Source organism: Carettochelys insculpta, chromosome 5 (assembly GCF_033958435.1).
Source record: "Carettochelys insculpta isolate YL-2023 chromosome 5, ASM3395843v1, whole genome shotgun sequence".
NCBI lineage: Eukaryota > Metazoa > Chordata > Testudines > Carettochelyidae > Carettochelys > Carettochelys insculpta.
Window position 1 is genome coordinate 60,349,848 of NC_134141.1, and position 22,184 is coordinate 60,372,031.

At 44.6% G+C, this 22,184-nt stretch overlaps 1 protein-coding gene across 1 annotated transcript; it reads right to left on the reverse strand.

Annotated features, from left to right (window-relative positions):
* Window positions 1-320: 320 nt before the first annotated feature.
* IDNK (IDNK gluconokinase) lies at window positions 321-20,225 on the reverse strand. Its single transcript, XM_074994999.1, has 5 exons — window positions 20,117-20,225; window positions 9,598-9,628; window positions 9,133-9,219; window positions 3,019-3,062; window positions 321-726 (listed from the first exon to the last, which is right to left on the reverse strand). The coding sequence occupies exons 1-5, from the start codon at window positions 20,158-20,160 to the stop codon at window positions 321-323; spliced, it is 612 nt and encodes a 203-aa protein (XP_074851100.1). The 5' UTR covers window positions 20,161-20,225.
* Between the last annotated feature and the right edge of the window lie 1,959 nt (window positions 20,226-22,184).

A 22,184-nucleotide genomic window follows, 5' to 3' on the forward strand; every position in this document is an offset into this window, starting at 1 on the left:
TCCTTAGAACCGGGCACGTAAGCAAGCCCGCTCAGTGAATAGCAATGAGGTCCTACACCGCATATGCAGCACCTCATTAGCATAATTCTCACCATGAGCGCTTTGAAGCGCCAGCAAGTCGTGTAGCCCCAGGCACTTCAAAGTACCTGTGCAACTTTCAAGTTCCCTTACTCTCAATGTTTTGGGAATAAGAAAACTTCAAAATTGCGCATGTACTTCAGAGTGCCCGGGGATAGACTGCTGGCTGGCGCTTCGAAGTTAGCAACTTTGAAGTTCGTGTAATGAGGTGCTACATATGCAGTGCAGCAACTTATTGCTATTCACTGAGAGGGCTCGTTTACATCACCCCTTTGAAGGAGGGGGTTAGTGTAGGCAAGCCCTAAGTGAAGAGATTTCTCAATTTCAGACACTATTTCAGCAACAGACTCTTCCACATTCACAGTAATAAAGTTTTCTGGCACTGCTGGAGGCTCCAGCGTATCAAACTGAGACTGTAGTAGTTCAATTGCCATAAAGTGTCCTTTCCTCTTCTCCAGGCGGCTGGTGATGAGTTCCATAGATCCATCCAAATGGATAAAAAGGATCTTCCGTGTAGCAGAATTTCCTTCTTCCTTTAGCTGATCACTCTTAGAATACAGAGCATCAATTCCACTTACTAATAAGCATCTATGCATTTTCTTCAGAGCTGAACAGGCCAGAATCACACTTTGTTCATCTGATTCTTCTCTATCAAAGGAAGAACATTTCAATAATAATGACTTAAATATTGTACCTGTATTTGGTGTATTACCATGTCTGATTATTTTCAATAGATGATAAAGTGGGCGACCCAACCCAGCCTCACAAAGAAGCAATGTAAGGATTGTTTTTCCTTATTTTAAGGGAACTCTGAAGTAAAATCACTAACACAAGTAAGGGTACTTGCTTTTTAAAAACATGATTTCACGTACTGTCCTTTTAACACCTCGATCTTTTGGAGTCTTCATAACAGCCACCATCTTCCCAAATGTGGAAGTGTAACTGAATTCCAAAGAGAGAGCTATCAGGTGAGAGAGATGGCTGTTGGACAGCATGAATGAGGCACTGTCCTACACCATGTACAAGCTGCCTCTAAGGGTCTACTAGAGTACAGTTCTATCCTGAACACCGCAAATTTTTCTTAACCCACTCCACTTTGTTTTTGAAGATACTGAAATAAATTTTTTGGAAGAGCCATATTACCCCTGTTAACATTGATGAGAACTCTGCATATGACCTTGGCTGTTTTAACAGTTGCTCTGGACGGTTGGGTTTAGTGAGATTAATGCTAACAAGTGAAATTACACTTTGTAATTCTTTCATTTCACTCTGGTAAGAGTTCTTTAAAACAAAGATTAAAAACTTTGGAGAAGCACAGAGTGGCATATGTTACACTAGAAAGCCCACATCCTGCCTTCCACTTAGTTTTGGCTTTAGACACTACAAATGAACATACAGGTTGGGTGACTGGGATACGGGAAAAAAAAAGAAAAACAAACTCATTCTGTAGTCAAATTGTGAACATATTATACATAGTAGTAAACTAACTTTACTGCTGCCTTACACATGGGCAATTCTGTGACTTAAGTTCCACAGGCAAATAGCCTGTCTGACCCTGCTACTTGCAGGCTGCTATAAGAGTCATTTAGTCTTGGTTTAGATAGGACAGGTCCTTTCAAGATTATTGTGTTATTTCTGAATTCCATGTCTTCCCCGACCCTTCTTAAAAGAAACTACATCCTTTACTTAATCCTGGGAGTTCAGCAGCCTCTTGCCACTCTGAGAAACACCACGTATGTAGAATGTGAAATCTCCTTTTCCTGTCTCTATCATGCCAAGATCCATAAATGAATCATCATGATGGAGAATATATTTATTGTACACCTGATAAGCAGAAAAGGGTAAATGCTGCAAAACCCAAATCCAGATTTTGAACACAACAGAAGTCTTGTAAGTTTGGCTCAGAACCATCTTTACTGATGAGGGTTATCATCTTGTTGCTGTAATATATGTAATTGTCTATGGGGTGACTGCCATTGTGAATAAACCCATGCAAATTCAAAATGCAGAAATTTAAAGTTCTAGGTTTGACTCTTCTTTCCCCTAAGCCTCATGTCATTACTTTTACATTATTTTTCTCATTTTTAACAGATCTAAATATTTGAGCTAGGACAACTATTTCAGAAGCCCACATCCTGCAAAGTTCAATGGCAAGTGAGTCAACTAAGGATAAAATGTTCTTAAACACTTGACTTAGGAGACTATATTCCAAGTGACTTAGGTACTTAAAAGCCTAAATCTTATAAAAAGTCAAAGGAACTTAGGCTCCAAAATCACTTGTACAAAATTTTCTAAAATGCCTTATGTGCACACAGTATGCCCTCTAGAACTAACTAGTGTCAACCTTACCACTGAACTGGGTACTTGAAACGTAAATATATTCATACGGACAATGAAGAAAGTACTCTCAACCCCAAAAAGGTCCATCCAGTAGTAGTATTTAGGTGTTTCCTTACTGTTGTTTTAAGTATTAAAACATTTCACAGAATACTGAATACAGGATGGTTTTACTGACTGCAGAATATTTTTATAATACAGGTTGAACGTCTCTAATCCAGAACTCTCTCATCTGACAGCATCCATAATCTGGCATGATTTTAGTTACCCAGACAACCATTTATGTGTGGTGTGACCAAGTTTCCCGTGGTCCCATAAAGTTTGTTTCCAGCCACCAGTCCTGGCTCACCGCGCTCTGTGCTGTAATTTAGCTGCAATTTGCCCCAAATGTCTTCTAAGCACCCAGTAAGCAGTGAAAGTGTCAGCAGTGTGCTACAGAATATTGACCTTGGTCCAGCAAATTCTCTCATCTGGCACTGGCCAGGTCCTGAGGGTGCTGGATGAGAGAGGTTCAACTTGTATTATATACCTAACCCCATTAATGCAACTTTAACCAATAATCATTACAGATGCAATCACTCTGCATGTCTGAGGTTCTCTTACCTCATTAGTATATCATGTAGTTTGCAAAGCCATGGAATTCTGTCCTAGAAACAAAACAAGTTATCTGAAGGTATGTATTTTGGAGTGTCACTTTAAATGTTCTGACATTTATGTAACAGTTAACTTGCAATATAAAAATGGGTGAATCTCTAAATCCTTCTTTGGTGTGTGGAGGCAAATAGACCAGCTATTTTTCCCTCCCCTGCAGTCAGATCAGTACACTGGTCCAATAGCTATTTCTACATTCAAGGCTGATCTATAAAACTTTTCATTTAAATTTACAAAAACAAAAGCATATCGAAATTGTGTAAATCCATTACCTGAAAAATTGAAGTACTGGTGCACAACAGAATAAACACCAACACAGTAAATGAGTATGAATTCTTAATTTTGCTTCCATTAACTGAAAAAATTATAAATTCAGTCTATACTATTCATGTATAGATCCATGCCTTGGTACCTGTGAAAATGTGTATATATACTATATTTTACATATAAACAAACCCTATGCATTTAGGTTGCAAAGTCAAGCAACTAAAAGTTAAGAAATACAAGACAGGTCTTTTGTGCAACCTCAATTCTTACCCTTGTGCCTAGTTATTATGCTCGTATTGTCATGGCCCCCCATGCTTTATGAAAATTAGGTAATGAATATGACCATGCATACCTGAAGATGCTTTATGCAAAATAAGCCATGTAACATTTTTACATTTACAGTCTGCTGAATCTCTATATCCTGTTTTTGTGCACCTAGCATTTGTGTATGTGAAGTTAGAAATACCCACCTTGGGCAAAAGGGATAGAAGTGTATTTTATAATTCTATATGTGCTAATGAGGGCCATCACTGATGCTCGGGAACCTGAATGGCTTGGTGATCAAGTAAAAAAACCCTGAGAATTGCCTTGCTTGTCCTGTGAGCCCAAACTGTGGTAGATCCTAGAAATACAAGTGGTCAGGCCAGCTGATGCTGGAAACCCATTTTGAATCTCGTACTTTTCCACTCAAGGTGACAAAAGCTTGAATTAAGCACAAAGAATACCCGCCTTGGGCAAAAGGGATAGAGGGAGGAAGGGAGATACTGGGAATTGCCAGATGCCAAGAGACCGCCCCCCCCCGCCCCCTTACCACCTAAGATGCCTGCTGGAAAACTCTAAGAGGGAGCAGGGGAAGGATCTGGATGAAGCTAGGACACTGCTTAGCTTGTGAAAGAGATGTTTAAAACAGCTCGTTAGGGTAAGAATGCTGAGCATTGTGGTGACTACAAAAATCACAGGAAGACATTCAATCCACGAAGCCTGAATTAGGAAGTAGGAGAGGGAAATGCCTAACAATGTGATCCACAAAACCCAGCATACTAGATGGGGAGCCACCCCAGCTCGCCAATGGGAGATGCCCATCACAGGGGTGAATGCTAAGTCCCACTCCATCTGAGATTGGTGCCTAAGTGGGGAGACACTCAGTTGTGGAAGAAGGGTTTGTACATGTGAAACTGCTGCCTGACGTCACGTGGCTTAGGCACCGACAACAGTTCCTGAGGGATATGTTTGGTGACTGCCTCATTCCCCATGAAAAGGAAGGCCCCGCAAGCAACTTAGTACTTGGTGAACAGCTGGCTTTGTGAATCACTTTAGGACTTAGGCAGGAGGTAGGTGTCTGGAAGGCTGGAATGAAGCATGGAGTGGACATGCCCAGAGGCAGAAACTTATCCTTTTTTTTTTAACCTTGAAAGCACAGGTACCAAGTGATTGTGTGGATTGCAATGGAACAGAATCTGGCACTTAGGCTATGTCTACACTGCCACTTTATTGTGCTGCAACTTTCTGGTTCAGGAGTGTGAAAAACACCCAGGGCCATGCTTAGGCATACACAGCTGCACAGAGCACCACTAAATTCAAGGCAATATCCCCTCCTCCATGGCTTTGCACTGGGGCTCTGGCAGATTCCAGCCCCATCCCCCAGCTGGCCCCCCACCAGCCTAGGGGTTAGCAGCAGCTCCTGCCATCCCCATCCCCCAGCCAGCTCTCCCCAGGGGCTGCGCCCAGCCCCTGCTCACCAGATGGCAGCAAGTGGCACAAGCGGGGGCTGGAAGATTCAGGAGGCTCAGGGGGCAGCCACGAGCTAGAGAGAAGCATTGGTTTCCCCTTCAAAACACCACTTCTCTCCATCTGGCAGCACAGATGCACTGTGCTCCATGCCGAAGTCACTCGCCTCCTGTGCTTCCCACCTGCTACCCAGAGGCTGCCCTGCCCTGCTCCAGGAGGCCAGTTCTCCCAGACTGGATGTCATTGCAGCAGAGAGCTCCTGATCTGGGAGAGTTGGCAAACCTCAGCTGTTGACCCCCCAGCACCCCCTCTGCAGAGCAGCTGCTCCACCTGTGGGAAGGGCACCAGCTGGGCTGTGTAGGATATTGGCATTGGTAAGGAAAGCCCTGGAGCCCTCCGCTCCCCAAGTGCAGCAAGCTATGGTGCTGTCCTGCACTAGTGTAAACCAGGCAGCAGTTAGTCGCTCCCCTCGTGGAGGTGGTTTACATACAATACCGGGAGAGAGCTCTCCCAGCACTCCCGTCGTGGCCACTCTGCTGTGGTAAAGCGCTGCCACACCAGTGCTTTAAACTTTTAAGTGGAGACAAAGCCTCAGTCAGCTAAACCTGGGGTTTAGGCACCTAACCATTCTTTTGTGGGTCCAGGCCTAAGGCCTAAATTGTACAAGCTGACTCACATGGGCAGACTTTTAATGAACTCTGTAGAACTCTCCACAGGTGCTGGGATCTACACAAGTGTGTCAACTTGCAGAATGGAGCTTAAGAGTCTAAGCATGTAAGTAGGTAACTAATATTTTGTTTGTGTTTATAGGCAAGTAAAGTGAGTTTTTGCTGATTCAGCTTTTCCCTCGGCTGCCTCCCACTGAGGTGTGTGTCTTGTTTATGTAGGCGAGTGCTTGTTTTTCTCTCAGACAAATGCTATAAAATTCTAAAGATCAAAAAAGGGGGGGAACCTGAACCAAATAAACCAGCAAAACCAAGCTTTTTAAACTGGAGATTAGGTTGTAAATGTTTATCGGGTAGGACACGGAGACGAGAAAACATTTAGGAACACTTAACCTCACCCTTCAAAAACGCAGATGTCACCACACACCACTAAAAAGGAAATCTTAAATCTGCATTAGCGGCTGCTAACCTTCCACCTAGTAAACTTCATACACCTAGTGAGAAAGATGCAGCAAGGCTGATGAAGGAGGCTATGCAGGAGTTCCACCGACTGTGGCTAAACCCCCGCTACCAGCTCGCTTGTGGAGCAACCACCAACTCTTTGCTTTGCTTGTGGTGAATGATGCCAGCGCTGATAAACATCTTTTCTTCTCTCACGTTTTCCAAGCCTCCTTTCATGCTGCCTTTTATGCCTGCTGTGCCTTCCCCAGAGGTGAAAGTACGCCGGCGTACCCTGGTGCGCCACGACGGTAAGAAGGAGCCAGCTGGCTGGGACATCTGGCTGCATTAGGCAGTGGTATGTGCTCCCAGCCCAGCTCCTGGGGCTCTCCTCCAGGCTGCTGTGCTAAGCAGCAGGCAGCCAGACAAGGGGGCTGGCTGTGGGCATGCTCCTTCCACCATCCAGGACTGCCCCAGCCTAGGTTTTCCCACCACCAGGCACCATTTAGGGAGGAGGGAGGCTGAAGCCCTTCCACCCCCACAGATTTGTACAGAGGCACTGCTTGCTCTCCCCCTTCGTCAGTGCAAGGGCAAAGTGCATGGTTCGCTGCATTCCTCCCTCTGGCAGGGGAGGACAGAGGCCAGGTGAACTGTGCATTTTGCTCTCATGCCCTGACACAAACAGGCAGGGGAACAGCAAGCAGCCCTGAGCCACTCCTCACCCACCAGCCCGGACTTCTGCACCCCACAACCTTCAGTCCCCAGCCTTGATTCCTGCTCCCCTCCACACACAACCCAACCCCCCCACATCCCAGCCTCTTGCCTCCTCCACACACACACACCCAACCCCTGCCCCGAGCCACTACTCCCCTGACCCCAATTCCTGTGCCCCCAACATCCCCACTCTCTGCTGTAAGCCCCCTATACCCTAGCATTCCCCAAACCCCTGCTTTGAGACCCCCACACTTATATTTCTTACAAGTACTCTCACTGCCTCCCCCACCACACCTCCAGGGTGTGTGATACCACAGTAACTGTAAGAAATATAAGTTACTCTCATCCCTGAACTTCCCCGAGATTGCTATCATATCTTCTGCCCTACTCAAATCCCTCCCACAAGCTCTTGCTATCTCATGAGAGTGGAAAGATTAGGCAAAGGTGGGATTGAACGAAATATCTTGATGGAGGAGAAAAATATGTCTCACCCTGGACCAACGATAGCAATAAACAAATGTGCCTCACCTCACTGAATAATTGATCCGATGGTCACCCTTGTTCTTCTGCTTCCCTTGCTCCTTTTTTCGGTCTGTTTATGACCCTCAATTATCATGTCAAATACCAATTATGTACACTCTGATCTTATGGCCCCTTTAAACGAAAGAGGTCCTGGATCCCAGTGCTGTAACAGTACAACCAATGCGGTTTCTCTAGCCATATTGAGAGGTCTATAGCTTGTCTGCAGCCAGACTAAAGAGCAGCAGCCATTAATTGTGAAGCTACCGGTCACATACTCACATTCCATCTACATTTCAGTACAATAGTGTCACGTCAGGCTGTTAAGAAGAAGACCACATCCTAGTGCCACCCACTGTTAAACAGAACTCAAGATGGGTAAAGAAAACTTAGTTAACAGCATTTCGTCTGGCAGGCAATGACTTATCAATAGCTGAGGTGGAATCACCATTCTGTGATGATTGTCTTCACTTTTCTACTGTTTTCTGTATATTCTCTTTCTGGTTTGTAATTGCTCCCGTCTGCTGTATAATTAATTTTGTTAGGTGTAAATCAGTTAAGGTGGCTGGTTATGATTGGTTAGATAATTATGTTACGATTGGTTATGATTGGTTAGTAAAATTTTACTAAAATAATTGGTCATGGTATAGCTAAGCAGGACTTGAGTTTCACTACTTAAACTGGGGTCCAAGCAGGAAAAAGGAGGAAGAACAGAACATCAAGCAGGAAAGACGGAAGAAGGAACACCTTAAGGAAGACTCACACCCCAAGACCCATAGGTGCACCAACCAGCATCCAGAGAGTGACTTTGTCTGTCCCAACAGGGGAAGTCTGCCTGCCTTATCAGGACTGGTGAGTATGATACTGTGTGCTTAGCATGTATTCTGCTTTCTTGGTAATTGTAAATAAATAGAGAATAAGAATACTACCATGTAAGGCTTTTTCAGTGGCACAGATCCTGCATACTGGCAGGGAATTATGCCCTGAGCCCTAAGAATTGGGTAAGAGTGGGAGTTTAAATTAACAGGGTCATGCCTTGAGCCCTACGGATTGAGTAAAGGTGTGTGTGTCCCTGAGTGTGGAAGGGATGAGAAACTTGTGCAGGTAACAGTGCCAGAACCAGTCTTCCAAGTTTGGTTAGCTAGGAGGGAGGAGCAGCACCAGGGCTATAAACAGTCAGACTTCAGTAAGAAAAGGGATCAGCACAGTAGCAGGAGGAGGGAGGAATTTGTCCATCCCTCTCCACTCCCCCATGAGGCAGTGGAAATCTGTTGGAGGAGGCGGGCCTCCAGGAGAAAGCCCTGAATGGGGGTGACAGCCCAGGAAGGGGCCGAAGAATGGTTTTTTTGGTTTTGTTTTTTGTTTTGTTTTTTTTTTGTTAAACTGCGTTGTTTTTTAATCTGTTTGGAAAATTAAACTACGCCTAGAAAGAAACTGGCTGGGATGGAGGGTCCTTTGGAGGCTGGGGAGAGATCGGCAACTTATAACATTTCTTCTGGTTTTGTGAGGCACCAAAATATTTTGGAGGACTAAATAGTTTTATATAACTAATAGTTTACAAGTAAATATAGTTCTCTTATGTTGGTGCCAGCCCTGCAAACTCAGCCTGGATTTGGACAGAGGGACAAAAAAGCTGTAATGCTAATGTATATGAAGCCCAACTTCTATATAATGACATGTCAATGGTGAAATTAAACAACTTCTTTGCCTGTGGGATTATATACAGAATAACTACCTCATCATTCAGTGGTATTCCTTGTGCCATTTTCTTTCTGTTCTCTGTAGGATGATAGTCATCAGCATCATAGAATTTCCATCCCAACTAAAAATATATATATATAATTTAGCATAAACAAACAAGTTTGCAGTAGCTTAGTAGTTATCAAGGTCACTTGGGCAAGTCCAATTGTGGGAGACTTACAGACTTCTGCACCACAATATGAATCTCACCCTCTGTATAATGACACCACCCAGAAATACAAGGTATAACAAAGAGGAAGAAAAGAGCAAATCAATATACCATGTTTGAAAGTCAAATTCACATTACGTTATACGATGATATTCATCCATGCCTGATTCAGTCAGGGCTTGTTCAACTATTTACAAATGGATAATAGTTACATAAGACAATCATTCATAATTTAACAGTGACTTGCTAAAAGTGAATAAAATCAATTGTAAAATTTCAATAAGCTAGTACCTTAGTAGCCAGATGTGACCCAATGGTGGATCTGCAAGGGAACACAGGGAGAGCACTATATAAATATTGCTTCATAATTACAGCTTCCTCTTAATATGAAGAGTGGTGTTATCTTTCCTCCTTGGAATGTAACTGGTCATAGCGACATAGTAATTCCCATAATACCTCAGACAAATGGTCTGTCTAGTCCTGCATCCTGTCTCTACCTTTAGCAAAAATCATATGCTTCAGATTCTCTGTTCCAGGGAGAGAAGGGAAAAGGAAGGAGAGAGTGCGATTTATTTAAATTCAGTTAGGAGTATTTGATGATAGTATTGTCTGGTAACATTTAAAAGGCTACAGATATGCAAATACGACGTCTACCCACAACACTGTCTGTTTTCAGCAGTTTCCAAGTACTTCCTTTTTTTTAAACTTAGTGAATAAATTAGCCTGAATTTACATCTTGCACACGAATTTTAGCAAAACTAGAGCACAGAAGCAAGCAGTAATAGCATCCAGTTAAGCGTTCTGTGGCTTGAGCCCAAACTGATGAGCGCTTCTCTTTAACACACAAGGGCTGGGTCTACCCTTGCCCCCAGCTTCTAAGGGGGCATGGTAATAAGGGTGATAGGAGATTACTAATGAAAACCTGCGATGAATATGCAGCACTTCATTAGGCTAATTCTCTCCCACGGCAACTTCAAAGTGTCATGATTACCATGCCCCCTTTGAAGTTGGGGCCAAGTGTAGACAAGCCCAAGTACAGCTATCACCACCTAACTCACCCCACACCCACCGCTTTTAAATGATTTTTTGAAGATCTGTAGGTGGTAGTGAATATAAACCACTAAGGGGGGAAAAACATTAAAACGGGAGGTGTGAGGGCAGAGAGAGAGATTTGTTTTTGAGTTGTTTTACAAATTGGAAGTCAGAGGGGAGTAAACTTGTAGTGGTCAGCCAAGCTCCCTAAACTATTCTGCCTTTGTAAGATCAATGGGCAGGCTGCACTGCGGCAGCATGTTCTGCAGCATTCCTATTATTAGGATTATTTTATTTATTATGTGCATTGTCATTCCACATAGAAGCTCCAGTCACAGAGCAAACTCCACTGTGCTAGGTGTTGTCCAAACAGAACAAATGACAGATCATCCAGAAACAAGCAAACACACTATATCCAGTGCTTGACTTCAGTCGTTTGCTATGGCTGCACACAGGCCTGCCAGTGTCCCCTTGGGGCTGAAAAGTGCTACTGAAAGCATCAGTCATGCCCCCTGCCTACTACATAATAGAACATGTGGAGGCTATGGCTACAACATAGATGCTATTTCGGGACACAAATGAATCACAGCGAAACACCATGCTCAAAATAGGATTTTAAGAACAGCAGGGCTCCTGGTAAAACTCTGAAAGTTGCAACTACACTAATTTGAAAAGCAAACGGTTGTCTTCTTTGGTCACGGCAGCTTGGTGGTGACTTCCAGCAGCATTTCACTCATGACAAGACTTGGAAATTCTAGATGAACAGAAGCTGCAGCATGTAAAGACATGTTTATTTTTTGACTGAGATTATGCACTTGAGGGCCTCATTCTAAATGATCAAATGATTGTATCCATGACAGCATTGGATTATTGATGAGCTAAATGCCAACTATATTGTGAAATGCATGCATTCATATTAAATGTAAGAGAAATAAGTCAACAGTATATAATTAGGAGTACTAGGATGAAATGGAGCGTGAAGAAACAGCATGGGAATTGGGAAACACTTGTATCCTAGAGGAAGAAATCAGAGTATGGAATAACCTAAAGAATATGGTGGAACCCTCACTGAAAACTTCAACTGTATGGAACTAAGACAGATAAAACACTTTCAGGAGTATTTTTGCACTTTCAACGGGAATGGACCGAATAAATTCATTACTTGCCCTTGGCCTGGGAAAGTAATTTTGACATATGGATGAAATATTAGTAATTTCCTTACTTCAAAATAGAGAGGGGGCCTGGGCTGGTAAATCTTCATTATAACTTCCAGGCTACGTCTACACTAGCCCCAAACTTCGAAATGGCCACGCAAATGGCCATTTCGAAGTTTACTAATGAAGCGCTGAAATGCATATTCAGAGCTTCATTAGCATGCGGGCGGCCGCGGCACTTCGAAATTGACACGCCTCGCCGCCGCGCGTCTCGTCCCGACGGGGCTCCTTTTCGAAAGGACCCCACCTACTTCGAAGTCCCCTTATTCCCATCAGCTCATGGCTGATGGGCCCATTTGTGTGGCCATTTCGAAGTTTGGGGCTAGTGTAGACACAGCCCCAGAGTAAGATAACCCAATCTCTTTAGTACAACTTGTTATGATTCTAAAAGGTGTTGGATAGAGCGCTGGGAACATCAGACGGTCTAATCCAGGGGCATCCAACTTTTTTTCATCGGGGGCCACAAGGCAACTTTTAACATGTTCTGGGGACCACCACCACCCACTGCCCCCAGACTCAAAATCCTCAGTCCCAAACTGCCCCCTCCCCCACCCTTAGTCCCACCCACAACCCCAACCTGCCCCCAGGCTTAAAACCATGACCACCCCCCCCCACACACAGCCCCAAGCGGCACCCAGTCATAAAAACCCTCTCCAGAGCCCCAGGCCACCTCTACTGCATCAGATATCTATCTAACCTTTGGCTTTACTGAAAATGAATTATTAATAAATGTATATAATGCCATGAATGTGCTCTACAGACTGAGGCTGAGTTCTTCTCCTGGAACAGGGTGAGCCTGTGATAACTGAGCCGGGCACCTGGCACTCCCTGGTGCACACAGAGAGAGGTACTTGAGTTTCCCCGGCCCGTCGCTGGCTCTCACACCTTCTCCCAGGCTTCCCCCGGTCTGCACAGCATGGCAGAGCTGGGATGAGAGAGAACTACCACCTGGTGCTGCCTGGCCACATGCCTCAGGACTGGCGAGAGTATGACTGGCAGGTTGCAGCTGAGACTCCTGCCAGCTGCAGCAAGCTGGGGGAGCACAGCTCAGGACAGCCCAGGTAACTCCAAGGGGAGCGAGGGACACTGTCTGGGGAGGTTCCTGCCTCACAGGAGAGATGTGGCAGCTCTGGGCCCTGAGCCAGAACAGGGGCCAGACTTTGGGCACTCCTATCTCTTGGAGGAAGCCAGCTTCTGTTGGGTGGAGCAGGCCCAGCTGTGGCTTTCAGAGCCCAGAGCAGGGCCGGCCCCAGGTAGCTGCATGCAGCACTTGCAGGCCCTCCTCAGTGCGTGGCCTTGGGGAGATGCTGGGTTACCCGCAGCCCATGTGCCAGGCATGAGCTCCCAGCAGGAGCTGCAGTCTGCCACCGCCAGCTGGCTCTGTCCAGCACTGCCTCACTGGGTAAGGGAGCTGGAGAAGTCAGCAGCAGTAGCATCCTGAGCTGCAAATGGCTCCTTAAAGAGCCACATGCAGCTCAGAACTGCAGGTTGCTGACCCAGTGCCCCAGAGCTGGCTTTCAAAATGGCGCCACTGCTGGCATCGGGGGACAGATGAAAAGGCCAGCCCAAGGGCCACATGTTGGACACCCCGGTCTAATCTTTGGGCACTCCAATATAGCCCAGAGATCCCCAAACATATAGCCTAGAAGTCCCCTTAAAGGGAAGAGGAACATTTGAAGGGGAGAAGGATCATGCCCAGGGACTGGGACGGCCCCCTAGCAGACAGGGAGGGAACACCACCCACTTCCGCTCCTAACTCCATGCCCCACTCCTGCCCCTTGATTGCCAACCAAGCCCCCCAGTTGTGGTCACACACAACCACCCCCAGCCTTGGCCCCTTTACTTCTGTTTGTACCTCCTCCTGAATTCACAGCTCAAGGGTTAAGGGAAATTTGAGGTAAAAAAGTTGTGGGATCAGTAATATAGCACATCATTTTTTAAGTAATGTTTTTGAGCTGTGCTAGAAATAGCTGTTTCTGTTACTGTCTTTACTAGTCCAATCCAAACATTAATTATCCTCATCCAAAAGAGATTTTTTTCTCATGTTTCTTCCTTGCTCTTTCTCTGCTTTGTTTGGTAGTCGTAAATCTGTCCTATACTGGCTTGTAATATTCACCCTCCTTCTTCTTGAATATACACTTAGCTTGTTTCAACTTGTACATAGAATTAAGAAGAATTTATCATGCAAGGTACACTCTTGTCTCTCTTCCAATCCTTCTGACGTTCCTAAGATGCTAGCTAACATGTTCTAAGAATACACATTTTATTCTAATCAAGACAAACCCTGCAGGGGTCTGAAAGGAGTTCTCTGAGTTCTTTTCAAGCTAACAAGCATCAGAGTACTGTGGAATATTGTGTGAGGAAGCCCACCCTTAGAGAGTCTTTTTAAAGCCATTACCAAAAAAAAAGTGAAGGAAGGCATAGCCGTGTATTGTAAGTTATTTGTTCCTTTTTACTTAGTTACAAGTCCAGGGGGAAGCTTGCCAGTTATTGAATCAGAAGCTTTGCGGCCATTTCAGACCTGCTGTCACTCGCCAAACCCTTTAGTGGTGAAACCACAGCAGCAAAGGGGGGGGTGTCTCTGTGCTTCGAGATATATTAAAGAGAATATGTTAATACCCATTCAGCATTATTTTACAGTAGCACTCCTGCAGTGACAAGAGTGGTCAGGTAGGTCCTACTCAACCCTCTGAAGCCGATTTCCCTCATTGTCCCTTGACCTGTGATTCTCTCTTTAGCACAAAGACACTGATGTAATCTATAAAGCAACGTAGATACAAGATGTGTTTAGCAGTCAAAAACCTCAATCAGGGAACTGCAACCTACAGCTCTGGAGATGCACATGGCTCTTTAAGGACTTCTTTGTGGCTCTCAATGCAAAGTTTAAAAAGAGAAGCTTCCTGATTTATATTTGATAAATGGTGAAAGTTTAAAAACCCAATAATGAACAATTCATATCTAAATGGCAAACAACATGTGATCTCAAAAAGTGGGACAACTCCCCCTTTAATAGGCACAGTGCATTCTGGGATGTGATATGTATCTGTGTTTTGATCATGTTGCTAATAAAGTCTTGATTTTGAAAAGGAAAAGGAAGCTTGTGGCGTTCCTGCTGTGAAGGGAAACACAAATTTTAAGAAAGAAAAAGTAAACATGACATAAAATTGACATAATTAAAATGGGGGTTGGAATGGCTTCAAAAAAGAGGAAAATCAAAGCTGAAAACAAAGAATTTCTAACTGACTGGACCCAATCCTTCGCATTTATATTGAGTTTGGCAGAGCTCCCTTTATGTCTCATTTGCAATGAGACATTCACCAACAAAAACAAATCAACCTTGAGAGGCATTTTCTCAAACACACACTACTTTTGCTGCACAATATCCAGCTGGCGATGCCAGAAAAAAAGCCATGGGAGAGATGCTATGCAAAGCAGCGCAAAGTAAGAACACGTTTGCTAAATGGGTGAAATCACCAAATAGCACAACTTTTGCTAGTTTTGTGGCAACTGAAGACATTGTGAAATAAGGAAAGCCACGCACAGGTAGCAAACGTATAAAAGAGTGCTTTATCAAAGTATCAGAGCAGCTATACAGTGAGTTCAAAAACAAAATTTTTCAGAGAATTAGAGTTCTGCCATTGTCTGCGAAGACAACAAGAGAGAGAACTCTAAAAATGGCCATAGACAGCACCAGCCAGCAGATTAAGGACATTAATACAGGCCTGGGCTTTTCTCTTGCTTGTGGTGAGTCAAGTGATGTTGATGGTGTTGCAAAGTTGCCCTGCTGGGCAGGTATGTGAATTCTGAAGGATTGCAAGAGGAGTTTATTCAGTTGCTGCCACTCAAAGGCCAAATAAGGGAGAAGATATTTTTTCAGTTGTCATCGACTCCCTAACATTGAAAGAAATAAAACCCCTCTCAGTTACGACTAACAGGGCACCAAGTATGGAAGGAGCACACCAGGGGTTTGTTTCGCTGTTGAAGAAAACTCTGGATCGTAACATGATATTGTTTCACTGCATTATTAATCAAGAAGCACCCTGTACACAAACGTTTCCACCTGAGATCACAGAAGTGATGACCCTGGTAATGCAGATTGTCAACAAAGTAATGGCAAAAGGCTTGCACCAACAGCAGTTCCGCTCACTTTTTGAAGAGGTGTAATGTCAATATTCCAGCCTTCTCCAGTACAGCAAGATATGGTGGCTTTCAGCGGAAACATGCTTGCATGTTTTGCAGCATGTCTGGAAGAAGTTAAGGTCTCCGTGCTGGAAAAGGGTTGTAAAACACAGAGCTGTCAGATCATATGCCGTTACAGAAATTTCACTTTCATGGTGGACATCACCTCACGTTTAAATGGCCGTAACAGAAAGTTAGGAGGAAAGGGAAAACACAGCTCTCTTACTGTTAGAAGACCTGCTATTATTTGAGTGAAAACTAACATGGTTTGCAAGAGACATTGAGACAGGTTTGCTAGTTCATTTCCTGTCACTGAAGCAACTCAAAGAGGCACCAAAGTATGAGCTTAACACTGCAATATGAATTCACATGAGCAGTGTATTTGTTTGAAACAACATAATTGTTGTCTCTTTATGCTTACTCTATTTGACGGGTGAAAGTAGATGACATCTAGTGTCCTCCAGAAAGAGAGATGGTTGGGGAGTGAAAGTCATGTAAAGTGTGAGAAAACAGAATATGTAAAAAGTTTGTGAATGTCCTGCAGTAAACATTACATTACAAATCATTGTGTGCGCGCAGTTCTTAAAAGATGGGTTACAAAAACTGTGGTTTAATGTTACTTATTAAAGACCATCTCGTATTCACATGCATTGTGGCTCTTGAATTTTCAACTGAAAAAGAAAAAAGAAAGGCTCCTCTAGCTATTTTGGTTGCAGACACCTAGCCTATACTAACCCAACAGGAGCAAATAAATTAAACTGATAAAGCCAAACAATCTCTACGTCCCATAGTACATAACCGATCACTATCTGAACAGCGGCTGATATGTGCTGAAATATCGGGGGGAAAAAAAGGCAACTTTAGCTCTAACTCCTCTCGTGTCCATTTGTGATTTGTGCGTTAGCTTTTAAAAACTGTTTATGCAGCTATCGAACAGAAGACAGTAGATATTGTTCAAACTACAGAAATAAAGTAAAAGTAAAGCCACTCTTATCTCAGCAATAACTTGTACTTAAATTCTACAAAATCCACTATTAGTGAATTTAGAGTATCCCACAACCTGCCACAAGAACAGTTTGAAAATGACATAGTACTAATCAGGTTTAGAGGCTCAATGGGCTCCCAGGAACTCTGTCATGAAGCAATATACTTGGATTGGCAGAAATGCGTTGGACGGCATTCGGAGAGAGGTGTGGTTATGAAGTCATTTGTTCAGAGAACAAAACAAAGCATGAAGACAGGAGCAGCATTATTAGAATACAAACCAGTGAGTGCAAGAACGATGATACCGAGATTTGAAGCAAAACCGTTCAACATCTCAGTCATTCAGGTGTATGCACACACATTGGACAGTACGGAGGAAGAGATTGAGCTATTCTGTAAAGACTTGAGAAAGACGCTGGAGGAGATACCAAAGAGAGATGTGTTGATCATCAGAGGAGATTGGAACATAAAGGTTGGAAAAGATAATGAAGGTTGGGAGAGAGCCATGGGAAAGTTTGGATAAAGAGAAAGTAACGAATGAGATGAGAAACTACTAGAGTTCACTTAGGCACATGAGATGGTTATATACAACACAAGATTCCAACAAAAGGACTGTAGGAAGTGGACATGGTGATCGAATGATGGGAAGTCCAAGAACATGATAGACACGATTTTGATAAGATGATGGATAACATCTTTACAGCATTGCTGAACTTTCTAAGGAGCGGATATAGACTCAGACCACAGTCTACTGATTGCAAACATCAAGATAAAACTCAAGAGAAAGTGTTAGACACAGTTTAAGAAGAAAAGAGACACGGCAAGGCTAGGCAAGGAAGAAATAGGGAGTGCGTACAGAGCAGTGCTCAAAGAGAACATTAGGAATGCGGGCACACAGAAGGACCTAGATAAGAGAGTTGAAGGGATAGCCATAGCTATAGAAAGGCAATTGAGGAGACTGTTCCAGAAGAAGAGATCAGTAAGAAGTGGATTACGCAGGAGACACTGAGGTTGGTCCAAGAGAAGAGAGCGCTGAAGATGAGAAGGGATGTTTCTGAGAGGGAGGAACAGCAATATAAGGTGAAATGCAATGACGTAAGGAAAGCAGCCAGAAATGATGAGGCAAAATGGTTGGAGGAGCAGTTTGAAGACAGAGAGAGGTATTACTGCAAATGTAAGACCAGGGAAGTGTATAAAATGATTAGGAATATTAATTGGAAGTGGCAGATGAAGCAGATGGCAATCAAAGATCAGAACGAAGAGGTGTTCATGAACAAGGAGAAGATTGTGCAGCAATAGACGAGATATTGCACCAACCTATACAAAGTATAATTGCACCTGAGTGTCTCAGAGAGACTGATCGAAGAACTGAAAAGGGTATCTCTGCCAAGTATAGAGAGCGAGACTGATATTTCAAAGGAGGAAGTATGAAGAGCAGTGAAATGACTAAAAAACAACAAGAGCCCTGGACATGATAAGATCATGGGAGAGACGATCAAATCCAACAGCACAGAAAGTGTGGTTCAGGAAACACATGGACTATGTAAACAGCATGGAAAGAAGAGAAGGCACCTAAGAATGGACAAGATCTGTGCCAGTGAAAATACACAAGAAAGGAAATACATTGGAGTGCAAGAACTACTGACTGATTGCAAGGTGCTGATAAAGATACTGACGGAGAGACTAAGATCGCAGATAGAACAACAACTAGCAGACAAGCAAGTGGGGTTCAGGAAAGAGAGAAGTACCATACAGCAGATATCAGCACTTAGATTGATAGTGCAGAAAGCTCACTGAAAGAACAAGAACAAACACACTTGCTTCATTGATTTTCAGAGGCCTTTGGTGGTATGGATTAGAAAGTGACTTCAGCAGTGTTGGAGTCTTACAGAGTGGATAGCAGACTGATACAGTTGTTGAAGGATATCAATGAGAATGCGGTGGGAGCAGTGAGAATGTAGAGAGAGCTGAGAATTTGGTTTAGAATGAGTAGAGGTACAAGACAAGGAGATCCGACGTTGCAGAGTATCTTCGTCACGCATCTAGAGAGAGCGAAGGACAACATCGAGGAAGAGGTAGAAGGGATATCTGTGCATGGGAAAATAACTAACGTGAGGTTCATGGATGAAATAGTTATAACTGAGGAAGGTGAGAAGCTAGCGAAAATGGTGCAGGTGCTAAACAGGAAGGGCAGCTGTACAGACCGATTAGGAATGTCGATAAAACAAAAAATTGTACTTGGAGATAAGGAAATAGGAAGGAAGATCAGTGTAGATGGGATTGACCTAGAGAATGTAGAAAAGTTCATATATGTGGGGAGCAACATGCCGTATGAACTAGACTGTCAGAAGAAAACAGGGACTAGAATAATGAAAGCAAGAACAAGTTTGAAGGTGATGGATAAGATCTGGAAAAGCAAAGTGATTAGCTTAGGAACAAAGCTGAATGTCTTGAAAATGTGTATTCAGCAGTATGTTGTACAGATGTGAGATGTGGGTGATAACAAAAGATTTGAAGAGAAGGATAGTGGCATTCGAGAGGGGTTGTTACAGAAAGATCCTGAGAATAGGATGGGTGCAGAAGGTCACCAACAAGTAATTACACAGGAAGATACAGCCAAAAGAGAACCTACTGCAGCAGGTTATGCAATGGAAGTTACAGCTATTTGGGCACAGTTGCAGAATGAATAATGAACAAAAAGTCAAGACTCTGGTATTTGGCATAATGGATCGTTTGAATAGGAGAGGCTGACCCCACAGCGATTGGGTAGATGATATAGTAGAGTGGTGCAGAGCTAGTCTACTGAAACTAAGCCACTGCACCAGACAGGGAAAGATGGAAGGAAACAGTGAGGGAGGCATCGGACACCACAGGGCACTGAGCCCATGGTTGATGGGCTCCCAGGACTACTAAGAGGAAGTGTTATCTTTGGACTGTCACTGGGCGCCTCAGACACCCTCTGTACATCTGTGGGTGTAAACCACCAAAGGCTCCTCAGGGCCAGGTCTCATTTTTCTGTGAAGATTAATTAACCCCCGGGCTCCTGGAAAGAACCCTTGCAGCCGATCTGCCGCAGCAGGGGCAGGCACTGCCGCCTCAGAGCAGCCTGCGGGGTAAGTTTTCAGCTGCTCCCGCGAAGCCCCGCAGCAGGGCAGGTTTCGGAGGAGCGCTCCCCTCCCCTTCAGGGACCAGCCTCCCCGCTGCAGGTGTTCACCCCGCAGCCTCCGCTCCTGACCCGGGCCCTGCACCTCAAGCCAGGCCTGGACAGCGCGACCGCGGCGCGGGAAAGCTGAGCCCGCCCCCCGCGAGGGAGACGGAAGGAGCCGTGCGGCCCGGCAAGCAGCCGAGCCGGAAGGGGGCCCGGCCGCGAGCGGAGCCCCCGGTGCCCGGGAAACACCTACTTCCCTGCGCCGCTCACGCCCATCACCACCACCAGCAGCGCCATAGGGAGCCCATCCGGCTGCGCGCCCGCTCCGCCTCTGCGCCCAGCCCCTGCTTGCGGCCGCCTCCCCTTCGCTCCGCTCCGCTCCGCCCAGCAAAGGCACCGCGCGCCCGGAGGCTTGTGCCGCTGCGGAGGGCGGGCTGCAGGCGCCGGCCGGCCCCCGAGCGCTCCCGCTGCATTGCTGCCCGCTCTTCGTTTCGCTTTCTGTTTGGGCGTCTGCTCCCAGCCCGCGATATTGCGTGGGTTTGATGCTCGTGAATAGGCCTGGTGAAGTCAACGCTAACGTCATTTATAACCCAAGAGTAATACATAAAGCATTTAAAAATTAATCAATTAAATGTCAGAACAGTGTTAAACAGTCGTGGACGTTGAGATGCATTAAGTTAAAGCTCTGTAGCCATTAAAACACAAACAACCTCGCAAAATGTTTGCTTTAAGGTAGTCACAGGGAGGTAGCCCTGTTTGACTGTGTCTTCACATAGCAAACCAGAAGTCCTGTGGCACTTTTAAATAATAATACGGTGATTTATTGGGTGATGAGCTTTGGAGGGACAGACCCACTTCGTCAGATGTGGGAAATTTCAAGATCTCAGGAAGTGGGTCTGTCCCACCAAAGCTCATCACCTAAGAAATCATTCTGTTAGTCTTCAAAGTGCTACAGGGCTAGTTTTGGTCTTGGGGTTTTTTTAGCTTTAATGTAGTGCAGGAAATGCTGCCAGATAGTAAGAAGCCTTAAAATAGATCCAATCACCTTATTAAATGGACGAGAGCTTTTCCATTTGATCAATTAAAAGGATGTCTCCCCAGCTGAAGCCCCACTTTATTGTATCTTGGACTATTCTCCGTTTTTGAAACAAGGGTTACTGCTTAGTTAAATCCGAGTGCATTTAGCAGCTGTCCACCCTCTTCTAGACAGCCAATTGACTTTTTTCTATCTCTGTGCCCATCAGAGTGCTAAAGACTTTGTTCGAATCATACCCATCGGGTCATAGCCTGAAGCCACATATTCACTCTCTTAAAATTGATGGGTAGCTCTTTGAGCCATTAGTCCCTGGTTCTCTGTCACAACTATCTACGAAACTGTCTGTTACCTTGGCCATGAAAATAGATGAGCTGCAAACTTTAATATCAGCCTCCCTATATTTGTTTTTAGGGACAAGTTTTTCCTTTGACCTCACCCAAGTAGCCTCAGGTGGCTGAATTTCACATTATGTAAGCAATTTATTTTCCAACTTTCTTTCCAAAGCCTCAGTATACAAAGGGAAAACAAGCATCAGAAATGAGACAGAAGAAATTTGCTTTTTACCTGGATCAGGCTAGGCCTTTCAAGTCTTAATCTCAGCTCTCTGTTGTAGTTTGAGGCAGAGGGTATGGCTATACTTATGATCATGCTGCAATCGATCCACCAGAATTCGATTTTGTGACATCAGTGAAGGTGTGGCAAAAATCAGTCTGTCCCGGCTTGGCCATCAACCCTGGTCTGCCATGCTGCTGCCTGGAGTAAGGGACATGAGCATGAGGCTGAAGACCCTTGATCTACACCATGGAACAAAGTCAATCCTGATACATTGATTCTAAGTATGCTAATGGCGTGGCTAAAATTGTGTATCTGGGATTGACTTTGATCCCTAATGTAGACCAGACCAGTGTAAAGGGCTCTCAACAGCCACACAGAGGAGCTCTTTCTGGATTTCTGGCTGTTGTCATTTATGCAAATGATTGGCTGACCCTGCGCCTGACAGGCAATTTCTGCATATACCCAAATCTGTGTATTTGTGAGGCGGTAACCTGGTTATCGCTCCTGTAAGGGCTGTGCTCCCACTCTAACACTCCAAGTGCAGCAAAGTGGGGGCCTACCAAACCCTAAAAATACCTTACCTATAAAGGTTCTGCTTAAAAACCTCCCCAGGTCACAGATTTTCTGACCCTGGGAGGTAGCTGCCACCACCAAAAGTTTAAAAATTTTTAAATCTAGGAAGGCACGCTTGGGATGTTTTCGTGTGGGGAAAACCCCAAGCTTTTAAGAG

Excerpts from the sequence above, each read along its gene's own strand:
- IDNK (XM_074994999.1), bottom strand. The coding sequence starts at position 20,160 with ATGGCGCTGCTGGTGGTGGTGATGGGCGTGAGCGGCGCAGGGAA. Across the intron at positions 3,063-9,132 it reads GAATACCACTGAATGATGAG|GACAGAATTCCATGGCTTTG; the intron begins GTAGTTATTCTG and ends TTTTGTTTCTAG. Across the intron at positions 727-3,018 it reads CTACATGATATACTAATGAG|AGAAGAATCAGATGAACAAA; the intron begins GTAAGAGAACCT and ends TTCCTTTGATAG.